Source organism: Crocodylus porosus, unplaced genomic scaffold (genome assembly GCF_001723895.1).
Source record: "Crocodylus porosus isolate Cpor-Errol unplaced genomic scaffold, CroPor_comp1, whole genome shotgun sequence".
Classification (NCBI taxonomy): Eukaryota; Metazoa; Chordata; order Crocodylia; family Crocodylidae; genus Crocodylus; species Crocodylus porosus.
The window spans coordinates 118,750,024-118,767,495 of NW_017728931.1; the positions used below are offsets into that span (position 1 = coordinate 118,750,024).

At 44.1% G+C, this 17,472-nt stretch overlaps 1 protein-coding gene across 1 annotated transcript in view; it reads right to left on the minus strand.

Moving 5' to 3' along the window:
• Nucleotides 1-17,472, minus strand: part of LOC109315999 (maltase-glucoamylase, intestinal-like) — a 137,219-nt gene that overhangs the window by 2,039 nt on the left and 117,708 nt on the right. The window contains exons 19-22 of the mRNA XM_019543962.1: nucleotides 15,261-15,391; nucleotides 13,845-13,933; nucleotides 12,416-12,465; nucleotides 3,931-4,089 (exon numbers count right to left, since the gene is read on the minus strand). Of these exons, the coding sequence (XP_019399507.1) occupies nucleotides 3,931-4,089; nucleotides 12,416-12,465; nucleotides 13,845-13,933; nucleotides 15,261-15,391 (429 nt within the window). The remainder of the gene's footprint in view (nucleotides 1-3,930; nucleotides 4,090-12,415; nucleotides 12,466-13,844; nucleotides 13,934-15,260; nucleotides 15,392-17,472) is intronic.

Consider the following 17,472-nt stretch of genomic DNA (forward strand, 5'->3'; position numbering starts at 1 on the left):
TTTCTCAATCCGCTCCGAGTCCCTAACTCCAGACTCTACGCCGCTAATCCCACCTGTCCGTATCTAATTGCCACCCCGGCCCACCGTGACCTTGGGGCCCGATCCTTCGGTTTTCCCCGACATTGCATAACATATTTAACAAATCATAATGCCAGAGAGAAAGCATACAAGACAGCACAATTCCTTAGCTTTGTAATTAGGACACTAAGCAGGGGGAGGGGAGACCTAAGTTCCAGTCCCTGTCCCAATGACTGCTTCTGTATTTTACATTAAGCAGTCACTGGTAAAATATAGAAACAATCCTTGGAGCAGGGACAGGAACCCAGGATTCGTTCTGCGTAGACAAGTTCCCAGTCAAAGAATGATACAGCTATGCTCACTGTTGCTTGCTCTTTTTTTTTTTTTTGATCCAATGAATCTTCAATTTGCCATGCAAAGTAGCACAGCTTCAAGAGGAAGAAATTACAGCCACTCCAAAACAGCATATAAACCTAGTGCATAAGCCATAGGCTAGGTTGGGAGCTGTGGTTTTGAACACATGCAGCCAGAGGATGAGACTGAACTCCCATATCCTGGATAAGGCCTAGAGTCATTATCACCTCCTTTAAAAGAAAGCCTTCACTCTCCTTTCTTTCTGAAAGAAGTGGCATAAATGCCTGACTTCAGGAGATGGCTCCAGGTTGTGAGTCTCCAATAGTGGGAGGCTCTTCCCATCAGGGTTGAATAAGACACCTACACCCCAGAGAAAGGTATGATTAATGATCTACCCCTGTCCTCCACATTTGCCTATTGACTAATGAGGTAGGTCTCCGCTCAGTGTGTTGGTTCTACGGATATTTCTACAGGGACTGGGCACCTAACAGTTAATTAGTGCTGAGGCACTTCAGTCCTTTTGTGAATCCAGTGCCTTAGGCATTTTCTACAGCATCTCGGGCCATCCTGCTACGTTAGTGCTTTAAACAGCGTGGGCAGCATCTCTGCATGGCACCCAGCAGATCAGGGAAAGGACAGGGCAGCAGATCAGGAAGGGGACAGGCAGCACAGCAGCCAATAGGGCAGAAAGCAGAGCAGGGGATCAGGCAGGGAACACAGGGCAGGAAGCAGATGAGGAGACTTGGCAGGAAGTACAGAGTAGGAAGCAGAAAACAAAGCAGCAGATTAACAATTGCGGCAGCACTTGGGGAGGGTGTGGTGTTAATTTGTGGCATACTTGCCAAAAACTGCTCTAAAAAAAATGGTGCTCATAATATTACAATAAATTGAACATACCACTAGGACTTTCAGAAAGCAATGGCTGCTAAGGTTAGAGGGGATCTATGGGTATCTTTAAATTATTGACTAATTAAGGCTTTGCTATCATACAAGACTAAATGGTTACTCCTTGTATTCTTTCTTTTTTCAGTAGTTGTTCAGGAGCAGAAATGTGAGCTGGTGTCATGGGATGGCGTCCTCAAGGATGGCTATGGTACCCCTAGGGCCCCTCAACTGTGCCAATACAGCCCGCCCCGCTGGGCACCCTCTATTCTCGCCTGCTACGTCTTGCTGTAATTGTGATGAGTAGGGAGGCTGCCTTTAAGCCTACTTGGGCACGGTCCTGATGGACCTCCCTGAACCCTGAGGGTCTTGGACCCCTTGTGGGTCCCATTTCAAAATAGATGTCCCGGGGCACCCCAGCCTTATGGGCTATATGCGTGGCTCCAACCACCCCTTTACCATGCCCCAAGCCTCACAGACGGTATTGACATTGTCCAGCCTAGGACTTGCTGTGATTTGTCCCCCTTGTCTTCTCTGGGCTCTCCGCCACCCTGTCTGCACCTCACTGGCCCCTGGGCTCTCCGCAGCCCTGTCTCTGCACCCCCAAAATGCCATGCCCTCGCTGGCACTGGGGTCTCCATGCTGCAGTGGGCCCCCAGTGAGGCCTCCTCCTTCCCCAAATAGCCTCACCCAAACCACCGGTAGTATACAACAGCAAACAAAACATAAGCCCCTGGGCTATAACATAATACAAAAGACCAGGGTGTGCTCTGACCCTTTAAGAGAATCAGATTTCATCCTGGCACTAAGTGTCTAGTAGGCAAGGGTACCTGTGGAGCTCATGGAGCCCCCTTAGCCCTAGGTGCAGCATATCAGGCAGTTGCAGCATCACTAGGCACTTCTTCCCTGGAGGCTCCTTCCCCTCTGGCTGCTAGCAGGGAACTGCCTTCCTGGCCTTACCCCTGGGGTTTATAGATGAGCCAGGCCCTGCCCCTTCTGGTCAGCTGACCGCTGGCAGGTGCGGACCAACTAACTCATTCTGGCTGCCCTGGTAACCAGCAGCCGGGGCTCCCAACTGACTGCTAGGCCTCTCTCCCTAGCAGTTCCACCCCTTAAAAGGAGCAGGACACCTTAGTGCCCTGTGACAGGTGGATGGATGTATTCTTGTTTATTTTTGTGTGTAAATCAAAATAAACAAGTAGTTTTGTGACCAGCTTTTCCCATCTTTGTTGTTGATCATTTTATATTTTCACCTGTTTACATGCTGCTATCATATGAGTTTTCTTGGTTGCTTCCTTCTAAGTAAACCTCTATGGAGTTTTTGTCCTTTTCCTATTATGTTTGTATTGCTTTCAGCTTGCTTAGAAGCAGTTCTGCTGTTAAAAATTACTTCCTTGGAGGAGGTTTCGATTATAGTTATTTATGATGTTTCCTTCTAAAAGTGAGTTTTCCATGTTTCTTACGGCAGAATTTATTCTTTTAAATTTTCTTTTTTTTCAACAGCTTTTGTTCAGTAAGGAAAGCATTAGAAATAATTGCATGTAATTGACTTTAATTCTGTGTGAACTCACATTAGTAAACCAAGTAAATAGCATAACAAAGCAAAAATGATAGCCACTGCTTGTTCCTCTGGCTCTGTCTTAAATCAAATATTAATGAGACCTTAAAGACACTTCTTAATCTTATCCCCACTAACACAGAGGGCTGTCTACAAGCAGAACTGTAGGAAAGGGTTGTGTACCACGCTTCCCACACAAAGCCTAACTCTGTGGGGTGTTTTGTGTTGGAGCATCAGGGTGAGAAGAGCTATAACAGTACTGATCCTCCTGTCATTCCCCATATCAGCAACAAGGGGAAACAACAGAGGCTGCTTCAGCTATTAGGTATAGCCCTTATCTGTGATTTGCGAACTAATGGAAGATTCCTTCTTCTACTATATAGGCTCTTTCAGCTCTGTAACCCCATTAGAGACCTGAGACACATGAATGGGACCACATTAGTTTACCATACTAGTGTTCTGAAGTTGTAGCTATTGCTATCACTGATATATAAGTCTCCTGATAAACACAAACACATTTTGAACAACTACAAATCTTTCTTGTGAAGAAATGGAAGCATTCACTAAAATGAACTATATCCATTTTTATTGGATATTCTGTGCACTCATTTTTCATAAAATATCTGACATGTGCCTACTCCAGAAATTCTTTTTAGTTATTGCTAAATAATACCCTGGCAGGTTTTCCCAGGTTGTTGACTAAACATTAAAAAAAAGAGTAGCAGCTAACATTTCACCCTAAAGAATCATTTGTTATTTTATCACCACTTCATAAACATGAAAGCATTAGCTTGTATAAGCAGCAGATATCAAGTAAGTGAGAGGTGTCATGTGTCTAGGAAGAAAATACACATTTTCCTGGAACATAGTTTCATAGTCATTAGGGGCTGGAAGAGACCTGAAACCAGGAAGTCTTCCATTCTTATAATTGTGACTTTTCCTTCTTCCAATTTTATCCTCAGACACTGCTATATCAAAAATCTGATTTTCAGTCACATTTAGAAAGATACAGGGCATGAACTGAAAATGATTAGCATTATCATTGACTCTCCTCTTTAAGTTTGGGTCAAATATGTCTATACATAAGATTTTTAATAATTCTTCAGAAAAACACTTACCCCATTAGCCTGATACTGTAAGTTCTCATTGCAGATGACTTTGCCATTGAGAACAATAGTGTTAGGTTTTGAAGTTACACCAAGAATCTGAAGCTTATTGTAAGTCAAAGAATCATCTGCCCGGTAGCCATTTTTAACAATTGTTGTCCTCAGTTGGCCCTATAATAATTCAGAAGTCACAATTTTAGATTTGTAGAGACTCTTTGGGAACTATTCAGTGAATATTTATACTACTATTTGCCAAGCAGAAAGCTTTATATAGATATTAAAACATCAAAAGGAATAAAGATAGAAAAGACTTTATAACACAGAACAGGCATAGTTGACCTCTTAATTTTCATACAGGATAGGATTTTGCATGCTGTTAAAACCCAGCAAAGCAAGAAACAAAATGAATATTTACAACAAATTCTTAGAATCTCCTCAACCTTTTCCTTTTATTTGCCTAACCAGTGAAATATTGAGTCTTATACCCTGCTGAGATATAACAGTAGCAGGTGTAGTACTAGAAGCAATATGGGTAGACTTAGGGCTACTCTACACATAGGTAAAACACAGTGCAATCTAATGCACAATCCACAAAACTGCACCTCCTGCCATGCCACACTTGCATGGCAAGGGGCATGACTGTGGATTCACGCATTAGATCCCATTGAATCTTATTGCCAGTGCAGGGGGAGCCCGATTCCAAGTCCTACCCCCCATCAGCAGCAAGAAGCAAACTCTGGCAGCCAGGAGCCCCTCAACTGACCCCCAGGGCTATGAGATCGCAGCTGTGTCACATGGCTGCCAGGACTCTCTTGGTCCTGGCACTGGGAGGTTTGCTGCCAGGACACAGCACCTGCAGGTGTGGGGCTCTGGGTCCCAGAAGCCATGGGGCATGGCTGAGTTCCACAGTCAGAAGCTGCTAGGGCTGAGAGTCCCCTCAGCTGTAGGACTCCCAGCCCTGGCTAGGCAAGGTGCACTCCCGAGGCTGGGAGCCTAGTCAGCTGACAGGGCTCCCAGCTGCAGGGGAGACCTTGCTTCATGTGCAAATTAAAGCTGGATAGCAACCAGCTACAAAGTTAGTATGCATTTTCACGGTCTGGTATGATGGTGTGATGGTTTCAGTTAATTGCACAATTAATCAGCTAATTGTGCAATACCTGCACCATGTAGAGGGGGCCATATGTAGATAAATTAAAATAAGTGGAATAGATGCTATAGTTGAAGCAGCTATGTACACTTGTCGTCATCAGTGATTCCTCATGGTCAAGGATGATCAGTCCCAAGAGTCAAGTACAGGGTTGTAGATGAGTCCCTTGATGGCTAAGAAGGCCAATCCCAGAGCTGCAGACCCTCTAGCATATGCCACAGGTGGTGGTTAAAAGGAGGGTCAGACCACAGATTTCTCAGTCTTGTTTTCTGTCCTTCCATTTGTCATTTTTCTGCCTCCAAGGCAAGATGATTTTACTCACTGTAAGATGTGCCTTTTCTCACAAGGCACTGCCATGTAGCTCTGTCCTGGGATAGTTTTTTCAATGTGTCAACGCCACACTTCTTAATGTTGAGGGTGCCCTTGAAGCGTTTCCTCTGGCCTCCTCCTGTCCTTTGTCCTTGGCTGAGTTGGGAGTATAACAGTTGTTTTAGTATATGCACATCAGACAAGAAGCACACAATGCCCTGTCCACCGCAACTGATATTAAATAATCAATGCTTTCATACTGGTGGAGTTAGCATCAGCCACAATCTTCCCATTTTATGCCAAGGATCTTCCAGAGGCAGCACTGATGATAGTGTTCCAGGCTTTTCAGGTGGTCCTTGTAGGTCACCCTAGGTTCACCGCCATAGAGAAGAGTTGGAATTACCACAGCCTTATATAGTAGGAGTTTTTTTTGAGTCCTGATGTTGTAGGCGGTATACAGGTGTATATGACATGAGCCCTGGGTGTGTTGCAGCCAGGCCTGGCCATTTTCAAAGGGCCTATGGTTAAGCAGCAATAACAGGCCTGAAGCCTGTCGTGGAGTAACATACCATAATGTGAGCATTTGCAGATGCTGTGACAGGCTTGATCAACAGAAAAAAAACTGTCCATCTGTTTAATTGTACACAATCAATAAGAAGGCAGCCTTGTTAGCCGGGGCTAGAACAGCATTTTACCATGGAAAGGAGATAAGAGGACTTCCCTATTGCCCTGTTACTTTCTCAAAGATCTAAGTTTTAACTAATTGGCACTTTCTTGGCCCATAAGAAGTCTAATTTAATTTAGTTCTGGAAGTTTTAGTGAAACAAAGAGTACACACCAACTGCAGATGCTTCCTCAGCCCGATGAAGGGTATTTAAGCCCAAAAGCCTGCTAAGAAGAATTTTTCCAAGTATATGAGTTGGTTTAATAAAATATATCAGATTTACCTAAAGAGTCTTGTCTGCCAGTGAAACAAAGGGCATGTGTAGACAAAATGAGAGCATGTGTAGACAAAACAGGGGGCCCTATATTGAAGTGGTGGGTTTTAAAAAATTCCACTTCAGTTTAGGGATGATTAAATCCCATGTCACGCGCACACCCCACTAACTTACCTACCTCTCTGGCGAGGAGGGGAGGAAGAGCTGCTGGAGGGCAGAGTGGTCCCTGGCTGTGGGGGAGGGGAGGGAGGAGTTTTAGTTTGTTGCGCCCCAAGTTATTTAAGGTGCATTACGCCACCCAATTTCCTACAGCGGCTGGAATTAATGCATAATATGCCGCCGAGGCATGCAAACACTGACACCATTAAAGCGGCGCAAAAGCATTTAGACCGCTTTAAAGTGTTGGGCACACCCCCCCCCCCGTTTCCTCTATACATGGCCTAAGAGGGAGAATCAGACATCTTGGAAAAATTAGGAATCCAGGACCCCCCCCCCGCTCATTTTGTCTACACATGGCCAATGACATTTAAATAAAACCTATCAGGGATCATTTATTAGAATATTAAGATTATGTTTAGCAGCCAGGTATAAATAATGGGTATTGGCTGGTGGGGGCTGATCCTCCTCTGAAAAGTTCCTGAACCAATGGAAGACAGCAACATTCCTGGCCAGATGCCCATTGATCCTGCTCCTAGACCTGATGGATAGTGAGACTTGCTTAACAGCTGGTTTGCTTTACTTATCATTTACCTCTATAGTGCTGATTCACAATAGCTTTTTGCTATTGAATGGCTGTGTCATGGTTGGTCATTAGGTAGTTGCACCTGCTTGCATCAAATTCAGGCAAATAGTCATGATCACTGAATACACAATGATTCAGTCTTCTGAAGACAGAGCTAGCACATCGGATCCTGTACTGAATCTCTTTGTTGATGTTGGCCCTCTTTGAGAGATGGCTGCCAAGGTATGCAAAGTGTTCAACGTTCTCCATCTCCTGTCCAGCAATGAGGATCTTTGCCTGGGGGGAGGCGGAGGGCGCTTGGAGCAGGCTGGTGAAGCAATTTTGTTTTTCTGATGTTAAGAGTCAGTCCCAGGTATGGGCCATAGTACTGTAGAGGCAGTTATGGGCCATAGTAGGCCCTCCTCAGCATATGCAACAACAGCACAATCATCAACATACTGAAGTTCCACAATTAAGGCTGAAGTAACTCTGGTTTTAGCACAGAGGAAGGAGAGATTGAAAAAGTTACCATCCATCCTGTACTGGATGCCAATGCCATGTGGCAGACAATCATGGATTAGCATCTTGGTGACGCAAGAAAGATGGAAAATAAAATTGGTGTGATCATGCAGCCCTGCTTGATGCCAGTTTGAATGGCAAAGGGCCCCATAACAGAGTCCCAGGCATATTGGGGCAAGTCAGGTCTCTGCCACTGGCGGTAGGTGGAAGGAGGCACAGGGAGCCAATCACCTGCTGTCGGATACATGGCGCAAGTCAGATCTCTGTTGCTAGCAGTCCCAAAATGACTTTAGTGAAGTGCTGGGGTTGGGACAGACAATCAGCTCACATTTTAAGTGCAGTTAACATGTCCTAAGCATAACACAAGACCTAGCCCTTCTTATTTTTAAAACAGATATACCAAGGAAGTTTCTGAAATCATTAAACCAGTGGTTCTCAACCCTTTTAGACTCAAGGCCCCCTTCCTTAGACTTGAAGAACCCTCATATAATACCAGCTCATAGTTCTACAACTTTTTTTGAGGGAAACAATAGAGCAATTCTGCTGTTGCAAAAAACTCAGAAAGACCACAGCAGGTTCTTTAACAACGTGGATTCGTATTTGAAATATCTGGGCTTGTCTTGTGAATCATGTTTGCACACCTAACACTGCTAACATTGTGTGGCACCCTGTGATATGCTTAAGCGAATCACAGGGCACCCCAGGATACCATGGCACCCTGATTGAGAACCATTGCAATAAACCAATCAAATTAGATCACCAGATACAATTTCCCAAACAATTAATGAAGAGGGATCACTACATTAGTTATGTAATCAAAGCTTCTAACGGTGCAAATCTACTCTACTTCCACCCAAGCTCTTAAAGACATAAAGATTAATTGCTCTGCTTAGGAAATGATTAATTGCTTTGCAATGATCACTTCTTTAAGTATGCTGAAAATGTTAGCACATTTAGCATACATTAGCTTACATTATTTTAATAGGATGGGATAAAAGCAGAAACTAGAACAAAATACTTAGAACTTAAAGCTTTTGCAATGTAAAATTAAAATATAAATCATAGGGTCTCCCACTAAAGTCCTTACTTAGGCAAAATTCCAGTTTGCTGGATCAAGCCCTGTATGTGTCAGTAAGTATTTTGAAAGCAGAAATAAAGTATGTTTTTTTAAGTGTGGTCTTATAATTTCATTTTAAAGTGTTCCCCTATAATTATAATGAAATTAAATTATGGAGTAGTTCCATAAGTACGTAGGAATGTGCAGCATACACTGAGAATTTCATGTGCTGTGAATGTCACACAAGTTTCATGCATTTGTAATTCTCTATCTGAGAGGTGAATGTTTTACACTTCAGCATACTGATAATGAAAATTTTGACATCAGAGGTTACTGGAATGCAGGTGGGTATTTCAGACAAAGATTTACAGGGAGAAATAAAACATAAGCAATGAGAAATGGAAGCACTACTGAATCAGCAATCAAATTTGCACAGATCAGAATTTAATATTATGAATCTGGTCACAGTCCCTTCTCTAGTCTGCCCAAAGTGATTTTCTATATACAGAATACAGAAATGTAAAGTAATCTCTCTTCCTATTTTACAAATAAAATGCCATTTTTCTTAAAGCAACAAGATAAAAACTGCAATTGTTCTCACAGCATTCAGAGGAAAAAAATAAATAATGAACTTTAAATACTGAACATGTAATACATTAGAAAATATCTGATACCACGCTGTACACAAACACACAAAAATGTCTATCAACCCATTCTAACCTGCTATCATGCATGAAAGGCATTAATTCCAGAAACGGCATCAGAATATAAATTACTGACATTTCATTCCTCTAAATAACTACCACTGATGGCAAACTTTTAGGGAATGTATAATGTAAAAACCATGCCAGAACATTGGTTCAAGAACAGGTTATTCCTTTTCCCCTATCTTCTGAATTATTCAAATCTTCATCAATAAACTGGTATATCTTCAACATTTCCTCCTGCAGGTTGGAATTACAGATAAAAAACAAGTGTGTTTCACTTGCTGACGTAAGTCATCAGTTTTTTTCACATGAATGTCCTTAATACTATCATATAATGTATGAGCTTCTAGTTTTTGTAAACTTGTTTTTATAGTATTTTTCTCAACTAAAACCTAGATTTCTTCTACCTGTTCTTTTTTTAAAATACAGTGACGTTTATTCTGTGCTTCTAGAGCTGTATGTGGTAGGGCTCTGTGAAATTTCACCAGCATTTTCATTTCAATGCTGTTTCAACTTGTTTCAAGCTCGAAACAGTGAAATTGAAATGGAACAGAGAGCTTCGAAACAGCCTCGAAACGAAACAGCCTCGAAACAAAACGAGGCAAGTTGAAACGTTTCAAAATTTTTTAAATGTCTCAAGTTTCAAAGGTCAAGCTGGGCTTCCCTACAGGGAAACAGAAACTAAAGTAAGAAGAGGAAAGGGGAAGGTGGTGGGGGGAAGGACTGCTCTCATAACTGCTCTCATTACTGACTGGGTAGCTGGCCAGTGACTGTCATCCTTTTCTGAGGTCCCTTCCAATCCCAGTGCTCTGGGGGAGGGCTGGAAAAACTACATAAAAGGCACCATTGTTTGAACTTCCCTGCTTTCTGCCTTGGTGTCAGTTGAGTGACACACACACAGTGTCACCCACCCATGTCATGAGTTTTGCCTGTCAGGAGCCAGAGGTGCAGGGCCCCAGAACCCCAGCACCTATCTGTTTGACAGCTGGCAGGCTTCGTGGCCACAGCAGGGGCTAGCAGGTCTGCAGCTTTCACCCTGCTGTGCCACTACACATACAGTGTCACCCATGTCATGAGTTTTGCTTGTCAGCAGCTTGAGGTGCAGTTTCCCTGAAACCCCTGTACCTATTTCCTTGAAGTTTAGCAGGCTTTGGTGCCTCAGCACAGGCTAGTATGCCTACAGTTTCAATCCTGCTGTGGCTTAAGACATACACATGACATGAGTTTTGCTTTCAAGAATTTGAGCTGCAGTTTCCCTGAAACCCCTATACCTATCTCCCTGAAGCTCGGCAGGCTTTGTGCCCTCAGAAGGGGCTACCATTCCTGCACGTTTCATCTGAATCAGGCCAGAAATGACAAAGTTATAGGCTGTTTTGAGCTTCCCCATTATAGCCTATGGGAAAAACGTGAAACAGCAAAATGTTTCAATGAAATGAAACGGAACAGTGATTTCAAATCAAAATGAACTTCAAAACGAAATGCTGTTCCATCAAAACACAAGTCGATACGAAACGGTGCCGTTTTGCACAGCCCTGATATGTGGTATCTGAACTGCACAGCCAGTGGAGCTGCAAAGGGAAGGCCCTCCCCAGCTTGAGGGCTTTAAGAAGAGCTACAGGCTGCCCTGGGGTGGGCACCCAAAATGGGGGTACCACCGAATGGTGACGCTCAAGGGCACCCTTTGGTGCTGCTTTTCAGGGTGGACAGGGAAAAGGTGTTTTGGTTTTGACTGCTCTAATTTTTTAAAATTTGACAATGTGTTTTTATCACGGGGAAGGGGAAAATGAGTGGGTTTGGGGAATAGCCAGAGCCCCTCTGAGAGAGGGAGGTATTGGCTTGGGAGGAACAATAAGGCGTAAGACTCCATGTAGTGTGAGTCAGGAGAGTGGGAATGGGTAGAGATTGGAGGGAACATGGGGAGGAGATTTTTGTTTCCTTTTGCAGAGATACTGAAAGCAGGTTGGAAATCAAGGTTAAGCTGAGCTGGGAGAAGACTCCTCAATCAGAGGTAGGGGACAGATTGCTTTTGAATATTTGTTTCTGGAGTTCGCTTTGTTGGACCTTATTATTTTAATATTTCATTCTGCTTCTATCTTTTTGGCTTTTATTGTTAAGCCCCTCCTGAGCCTTTGTTTGGGAAGGGTAGCATATAACTCTACAGAAATAATTAAATCTGAACCACACTTTAGGTCTTGGGCACTCTCAGGCATCTGTAAGAATATGAATCACAGGAGTAATTTCAAAAGTATATCAGACAGCACAGGGAGTACTCTAAACAGAGGGCAACATGGAACTCACTGAATTTCCTACCACAAAGTGCATGGGAAGAAGGTTAAGAAGATACTGGAGTCTCCGCACGCAAGTAACAGTAACAGAAAATGGTTTTCTTATTCCCAGTAGCTATGACTGAGAAAAGGGGAGAGAACTGAAGAAAATTACCAGTGTTAGCACTATGGGTCTGCCAAATCTTGGGGGGATTTACCAATTTTTGTGGGCTGACCATGGCATAAAATTCTCATTCTGTGGTCATTTTATGGTAGCCCTACCTCTCAGTGCTGATTGGCAGAGAGGCCCTGCTTCTTAGCACTCAGTGGTGGAGAGGTCCTGGGTAGGAGAAGAGATGAGGGAGTGGCCACCATCTTGATTGCTGAGTGCCCTTCATGCATCCCTGCCCCTTGGCGCTGATTTGCAGAGAAGCCCCAACAGGGGAGGAGACACAGGGGGGCAGCAGCCATCTTGTCTGCTGCCCTTTGTGCCACCCTGCCAGCTGGTAACTTCTCCTCCCAGCAGCAAAGAAAGCTGGCTCCCACAGGGGAGCTAGCATTTTATTTATTTTTTGTTGTTGTTGATGATTTTGCAGATAATCCCAGATTTTGTGGTTTCCGTGAAATCCGCAAAACCACAAATGAAGTAGGTCCCTGGTCACAGCATGGGTTATGACATGTCATGGCCATGACAGAAATACTACAAAGTAATATCATATTTTGATTATTCTGTAGCTCTCTTTGTTACCAAAGAAGCTCACCAGCTTTAAAGGCTGAACACCAGAGGTATAAGAGACATAAATAAAATAGTACCAAAATACTAGTTACTACTTACTTCACTGAATGTATATTTGGCCAAGAAATAGTTTTCATTTTCAACAGAGTCTGTCAAAACACAAAAGAATGAAAAGTTAAGATAGTTAGCAAGAAATACATGCAGTTGAATTTAGTATTAGCCAGCAAATAAGATCAAACTTAGACAACTTGTGAACTGTTCTTTCATAGGGCTGGAGAGAAGCTCACAAGGCCATCTAGTCCAGCTCCATGCTCAAGGCAGGAGCATCCCTGACCAAACCATCCCAGCCAATTCTCTGTCAAACCCAGGGGTGAGCAATTATTTGGGCCCATGGACCATACAAGGAGTTTTGCTGAGCTGTCATGAGCTGGATCAGCTCAGCAACAACTCACCAAAACTATCTATGTGGGATGGGGCTGCAGGTGGGTGGGGAGCACTGTTCAGGAGTGGGACAGGAGAGCAAGGCCAGGATCACAGGGTGTGGGCACAAGGCAGTGACAGCATGGGGCCGAGGTGTTGGCTCCACAGGTTGGGGCATGCAGGGAATGGATCGTGGCTGTCACCTGGGACCTGGACTCATGCTGTCACCACCCCCAGATGCAGCTCTCCACCCACCTGTGGCCCCATGCTGTCCGCCTGCCCATGCAGGTCCTGGCTGGTCTCCATGAAGACCCTGGGATCATGGGGCAGTAACGGTGCAAAGCTGGGGCAGACCTGTGCTGTCAATGCCCCAAGATCCTAGAGTCTCCCTGGCCCTGCTCCCCAATCTCACACCTGGGCACCACTCCCCACTGGCTCATGACCCCATCTCTGCCACCTGGTTGACTGCCATGCCCACACAGATCCCACCTCCAGCAGTGGGTGTGGGACGGATGGGCTGGGGTGCCTGGGGAGCAGGGCTGGGTCTGGCAGTGGCAGCTGGAAGGAGTCACAGCTGCTGCCACCGGGGCTGTCATGAAATGGAGTCCAGCCTCAAAGCCACTTCAGCCCTCCTGTGCTTCCAGTAGCCATATGCCCCACGGCCCAGGCTGCCCCTCGCACTTGGGCAGGGTGAGACCAAGGGACCCACTGCAGGCCAGGCAAAGACCCTCAGTGGCCCAGATCTGGCCCATAGGTTGTATTTTGCCCAGTCTTGGTCTAACCTGCTCTTGAAAATATGTTCAAGTCTTTCAAGTGTTGCCTACTCCTTTGGAGTTGTTTTTCATCAATCTAAGGTAATTTCATAGGCGCTTGAAAGTAAAATACTGATTTTATACTTGATGCAGTTATTTCTGATCTTACATGAGTGTTACACTAATACAATGCTACTAACGTCAGTGAAACCAGCCATGATTTACACCTGTGGGGAATTAGATTTGGGCCAATATAAATCAGGAGTAATTCCACCAGTCAGTGAAGCTGTACTGGCAAGACATCTGGTGAGTGCAGAATCTCTGACTGCTTTACCTCGCAGGTAGGCCAGACTTACCAATAGAATCACCGTCATCCCAGAAGAGCATCCCAGAAGCTTTTCCTTCTTCATTCAGAGCAATTATAAGTCCAAATGGGTTCAGACGGCTGTTGAGAAATATCATAAAACCACATTTCTACCTCAGGGTTCACAGTGAAAATAGACATGCTATAATTAATTACTTCTGATTGTATAACAATGAAAAGTGATTCAGATGTCTGCCTTACTCAACAAAATGGACACTAATGAATGAATAAGGTAAAGTATATTCTGTCCTCCTTCTGTTGCATAGAGGGATTTTTCCCTGGCTTTCAGGAGTGCTACTAGGAACACAAGCCCATCGGACTGTGTAGGCATCAGTGCCGCAGTCGCCTAGCATTTTAATGAGAATGGGGTGAGAGAGTGTCAAAGGCCTTCCTGAAGTCCAGAAAGGCTACATCCACTGTGACACCTGCATACAATGATTTTGTGACCTGATCGTAGAAGGCAATTAGGTTGATCTGACAGAACCTGCTCCAAATGAAACCATGCTGGTTGACCTTGGGCATCATCCCCCCAGCCAGTCCTTCCCAGATCTAGGAGTGTTATTTCGTTTTGGCTGTATGCAGATTTATTCTTGGTGTTAGGAAGGAATTTTCCCCAACAAAAAATTGGCTGCCAGGCTTTTTCAACTTCCCCTGAGCACTTGGCAGGTCTGACAGAGCAGCAGACGTTTAAACTTTACCCCTGTTCACATTTGTTGCAAATGTGTGGTGGCTGGCCAGTGCAGAAGTGGACAGAGGAAGAGCTGTTTGCTTTTTCTAAATCCAGATGACAGACTAGGAGTAGGTTTTAGCAGGGTCTGGCACTGGCTGTCAAGAGGGTAGAAAGTGCATAGTTGAATTACAGACAGGGAATCACTTATGTAGGACCACATGAACAGAAGACGACTGGGGGATGGTGTAGGTAATGGCATTTGGCTTAAATTTATGGCCCAGCAGGAGCTGACAATGAGCTGCTTCACCTATCTATCACACCCTTTTGTAGCCATCTTGGCTCAGCCCTCACTGGACTCACGGCCTACTGACTCTCTTTTCTGCCAGTGCATGGATAATTAAGAAACTTTGATGTTAATGCTCACGACAGTCATCATCCTTTCTATATCTTACTCCCAACAGTATTCATGCATATGATTGATATAAAAGTAAATTTAAGTGGGTATTCTAGACAGATATGAACAAATATTCTTGTTTTATTTTTAAATAAAAAGTAAACTGATACAGAGGAGTTGGTTTTTTTGCTAGAGAAAGCTAATATTAGCAATTAATATTTTGTTTGAAGAATTTCAGCATGAGAAGAACAAAGTTATTAAGACTTTCCCCGTTCTACACAATCCTTGAACAAAGAAAGGTGGCATATGCTTTTCAGGTAAATACATTACAATCTGGTATTTACCTCATAGTGGTTGTTGTGGCTGGTGTTTGCGTGGGTAGAATGTAACCTCCACGGAGAAAGAGTGGGATCTTGTCCAACGGAGCATCAACACTAACATATTTCTTATGCCAGGCCGTAGGCACTTTATCACCCTACCAAAAAAACCAATACTATTTAAAATATATTTATTTTAAATCCCAACATTATAGGTCATCACCATACAGCTTTGAAACAGAGATGTGAGGTTAAGTTCCCATCTGTATTTACATCATTGTAAATGCAGAATAACACCACACATTTCAGTGTGCCTCAGTTTTGCATCAACATCAAACAGAATTCAGCCCCAGCACTTCCGCGTAAAAAATGCACCAATGATAGAATGATCATGAATAAGAGACAGTGAATCATCTTAAAATGGTGTCATTGTTCAACACAGTGTGAAAAAGCTTGTCAGGCCTCTTAGCAGAAAGCAAAAGATTCTTGTAATTTTTCTATGCATGTGGAAGATTTCAGTTTTCAACTTGGGGTAAGTGATCTGTTAGATTTTCTTCTGTTCTGAGGATAACTGGTACAAGAGTAATGCAAGGCAACTCTCTTCCTTATTTAAAAAACTAACTTAAATTCGCACAGGGTGAAATCCACCCTTGAGCAGAAGCTTTATGTACTATTATATCCCACCTAAACCAACAAAACCAGTACCAGGAAGGGCTAATGATACATGCCCTCTTTTCTGCCCCTCTTTAAGGGGTGACTATTATACATTGTGAATATTCAGCCTTGTATTTTGACAAGCATCATACCCAGAAACAGGGGTGCACCCAGAGGAGGTGTAGTGGTGCAGTCACACCCCTTTTGGACCATGTTGCAGCAGCTGGGGCTTTTTTTTAAGTCCCCAAATAAGGTAAGAATTCCACCCTGCCTTCTCCTTCATGCTCAGCATCATGGCCCCTCTCTTTCCCTCCCACTCCCCCTCTCCTGTCCCTTGCTGCTGCTGTCTCTGCTGCCCCCAGCTGCCGGGTTCAGCTGAGGGCAGTGGCAGGAGCAGGCAGGTATTTCCTTTCTGCCCTGGACCCTGCTAGGGTGTTCCCTGCCAGCCTGGGAGCAGGCTCAGAGACCAGGAACCTACCACCATCACTTCTGCTGTCCCTGGAAACACTGCATTACACAGCAGCAGTGGCAGGCAAGGGAATACGAGAGTTGGAAGAGATGGGAGGTACCGCTGAGCACAAAGCAAAAGGAAAGAGGTGCTAAAAGCAGAGGCAAGATTCTTACCTGGTTCAGAAAAAAAGCCCTGTCTGTTGCTTCTGTGGCATGGTTGGCCCTCCCCAAGGGGGAGGGGGGGGAGCTGGGCATGGGGATGCAGCGCCCCTGCAGCACTGGTCACTGCTCCCAGATACCTCTTTCCAAAATCCTGAATCTAGCCATATTTTGAAAAGACTATCAGAATTGTTCAGAGCCAGAGGGCTGTGTGGCTATCAAAGATACATGAAAGTGGACTAAGAGTGAAGAATGGCTCTACTTGAAAATGGTAGCATATAAGCCACGTATAGTTGAATTTTGCTAAAGTGCACTGAAGTGCAGTACAGAGCATAAAACTCTGAATATACTTTACAGTTCTCCTTGGCTGAGTACCACCCCTGGAATACCACTACCGAAAGAAATGGAAGTTTTGCCATGATTTTAATGAGTGTATAGGGAAGGGCCCTAAGGGTTGCCACGATACTCAAAAACAGTGTCTAATGCTGTGAGGTGAAAGGGACTGAGCAGTGAAATCCCCAGTGTGATCTGAATCTGTTTTGAACTGTGCAGAACAGAGTCCATATAAAGGAAGCAAAGGGAAGAAATGGCTTAGACACTGGTCATAATAGAAGAATGCTGAAAATTATCCCTACTAAATGCGCTGCATAATTTTCTTTAAGAATAAAGACATCTATACCTCCAGGCCACTAACCCTGCTATCCTCCCCATTTCCCACCTGTCACTGCACAGGACAGTTACCTGCATCCTTAAGCTCCTGGGGTGGAATTTTCAAAAGCCAAACCCCCGGATGTCAATGTTTGGCTACTGCCTTCAATGAGAGCACAGCTGTGTCAGTTCTGAGCACTTTTGAAAATGCTGTTATTAAGGAATTAAGTAGACACTAATGTAGCAAACACTAACCCTTTGAGGAATTCAAACATATTATTTGTGAGATCAGGAGGATGTTGCCTTTTTTTATAAGATAGATTGTTCC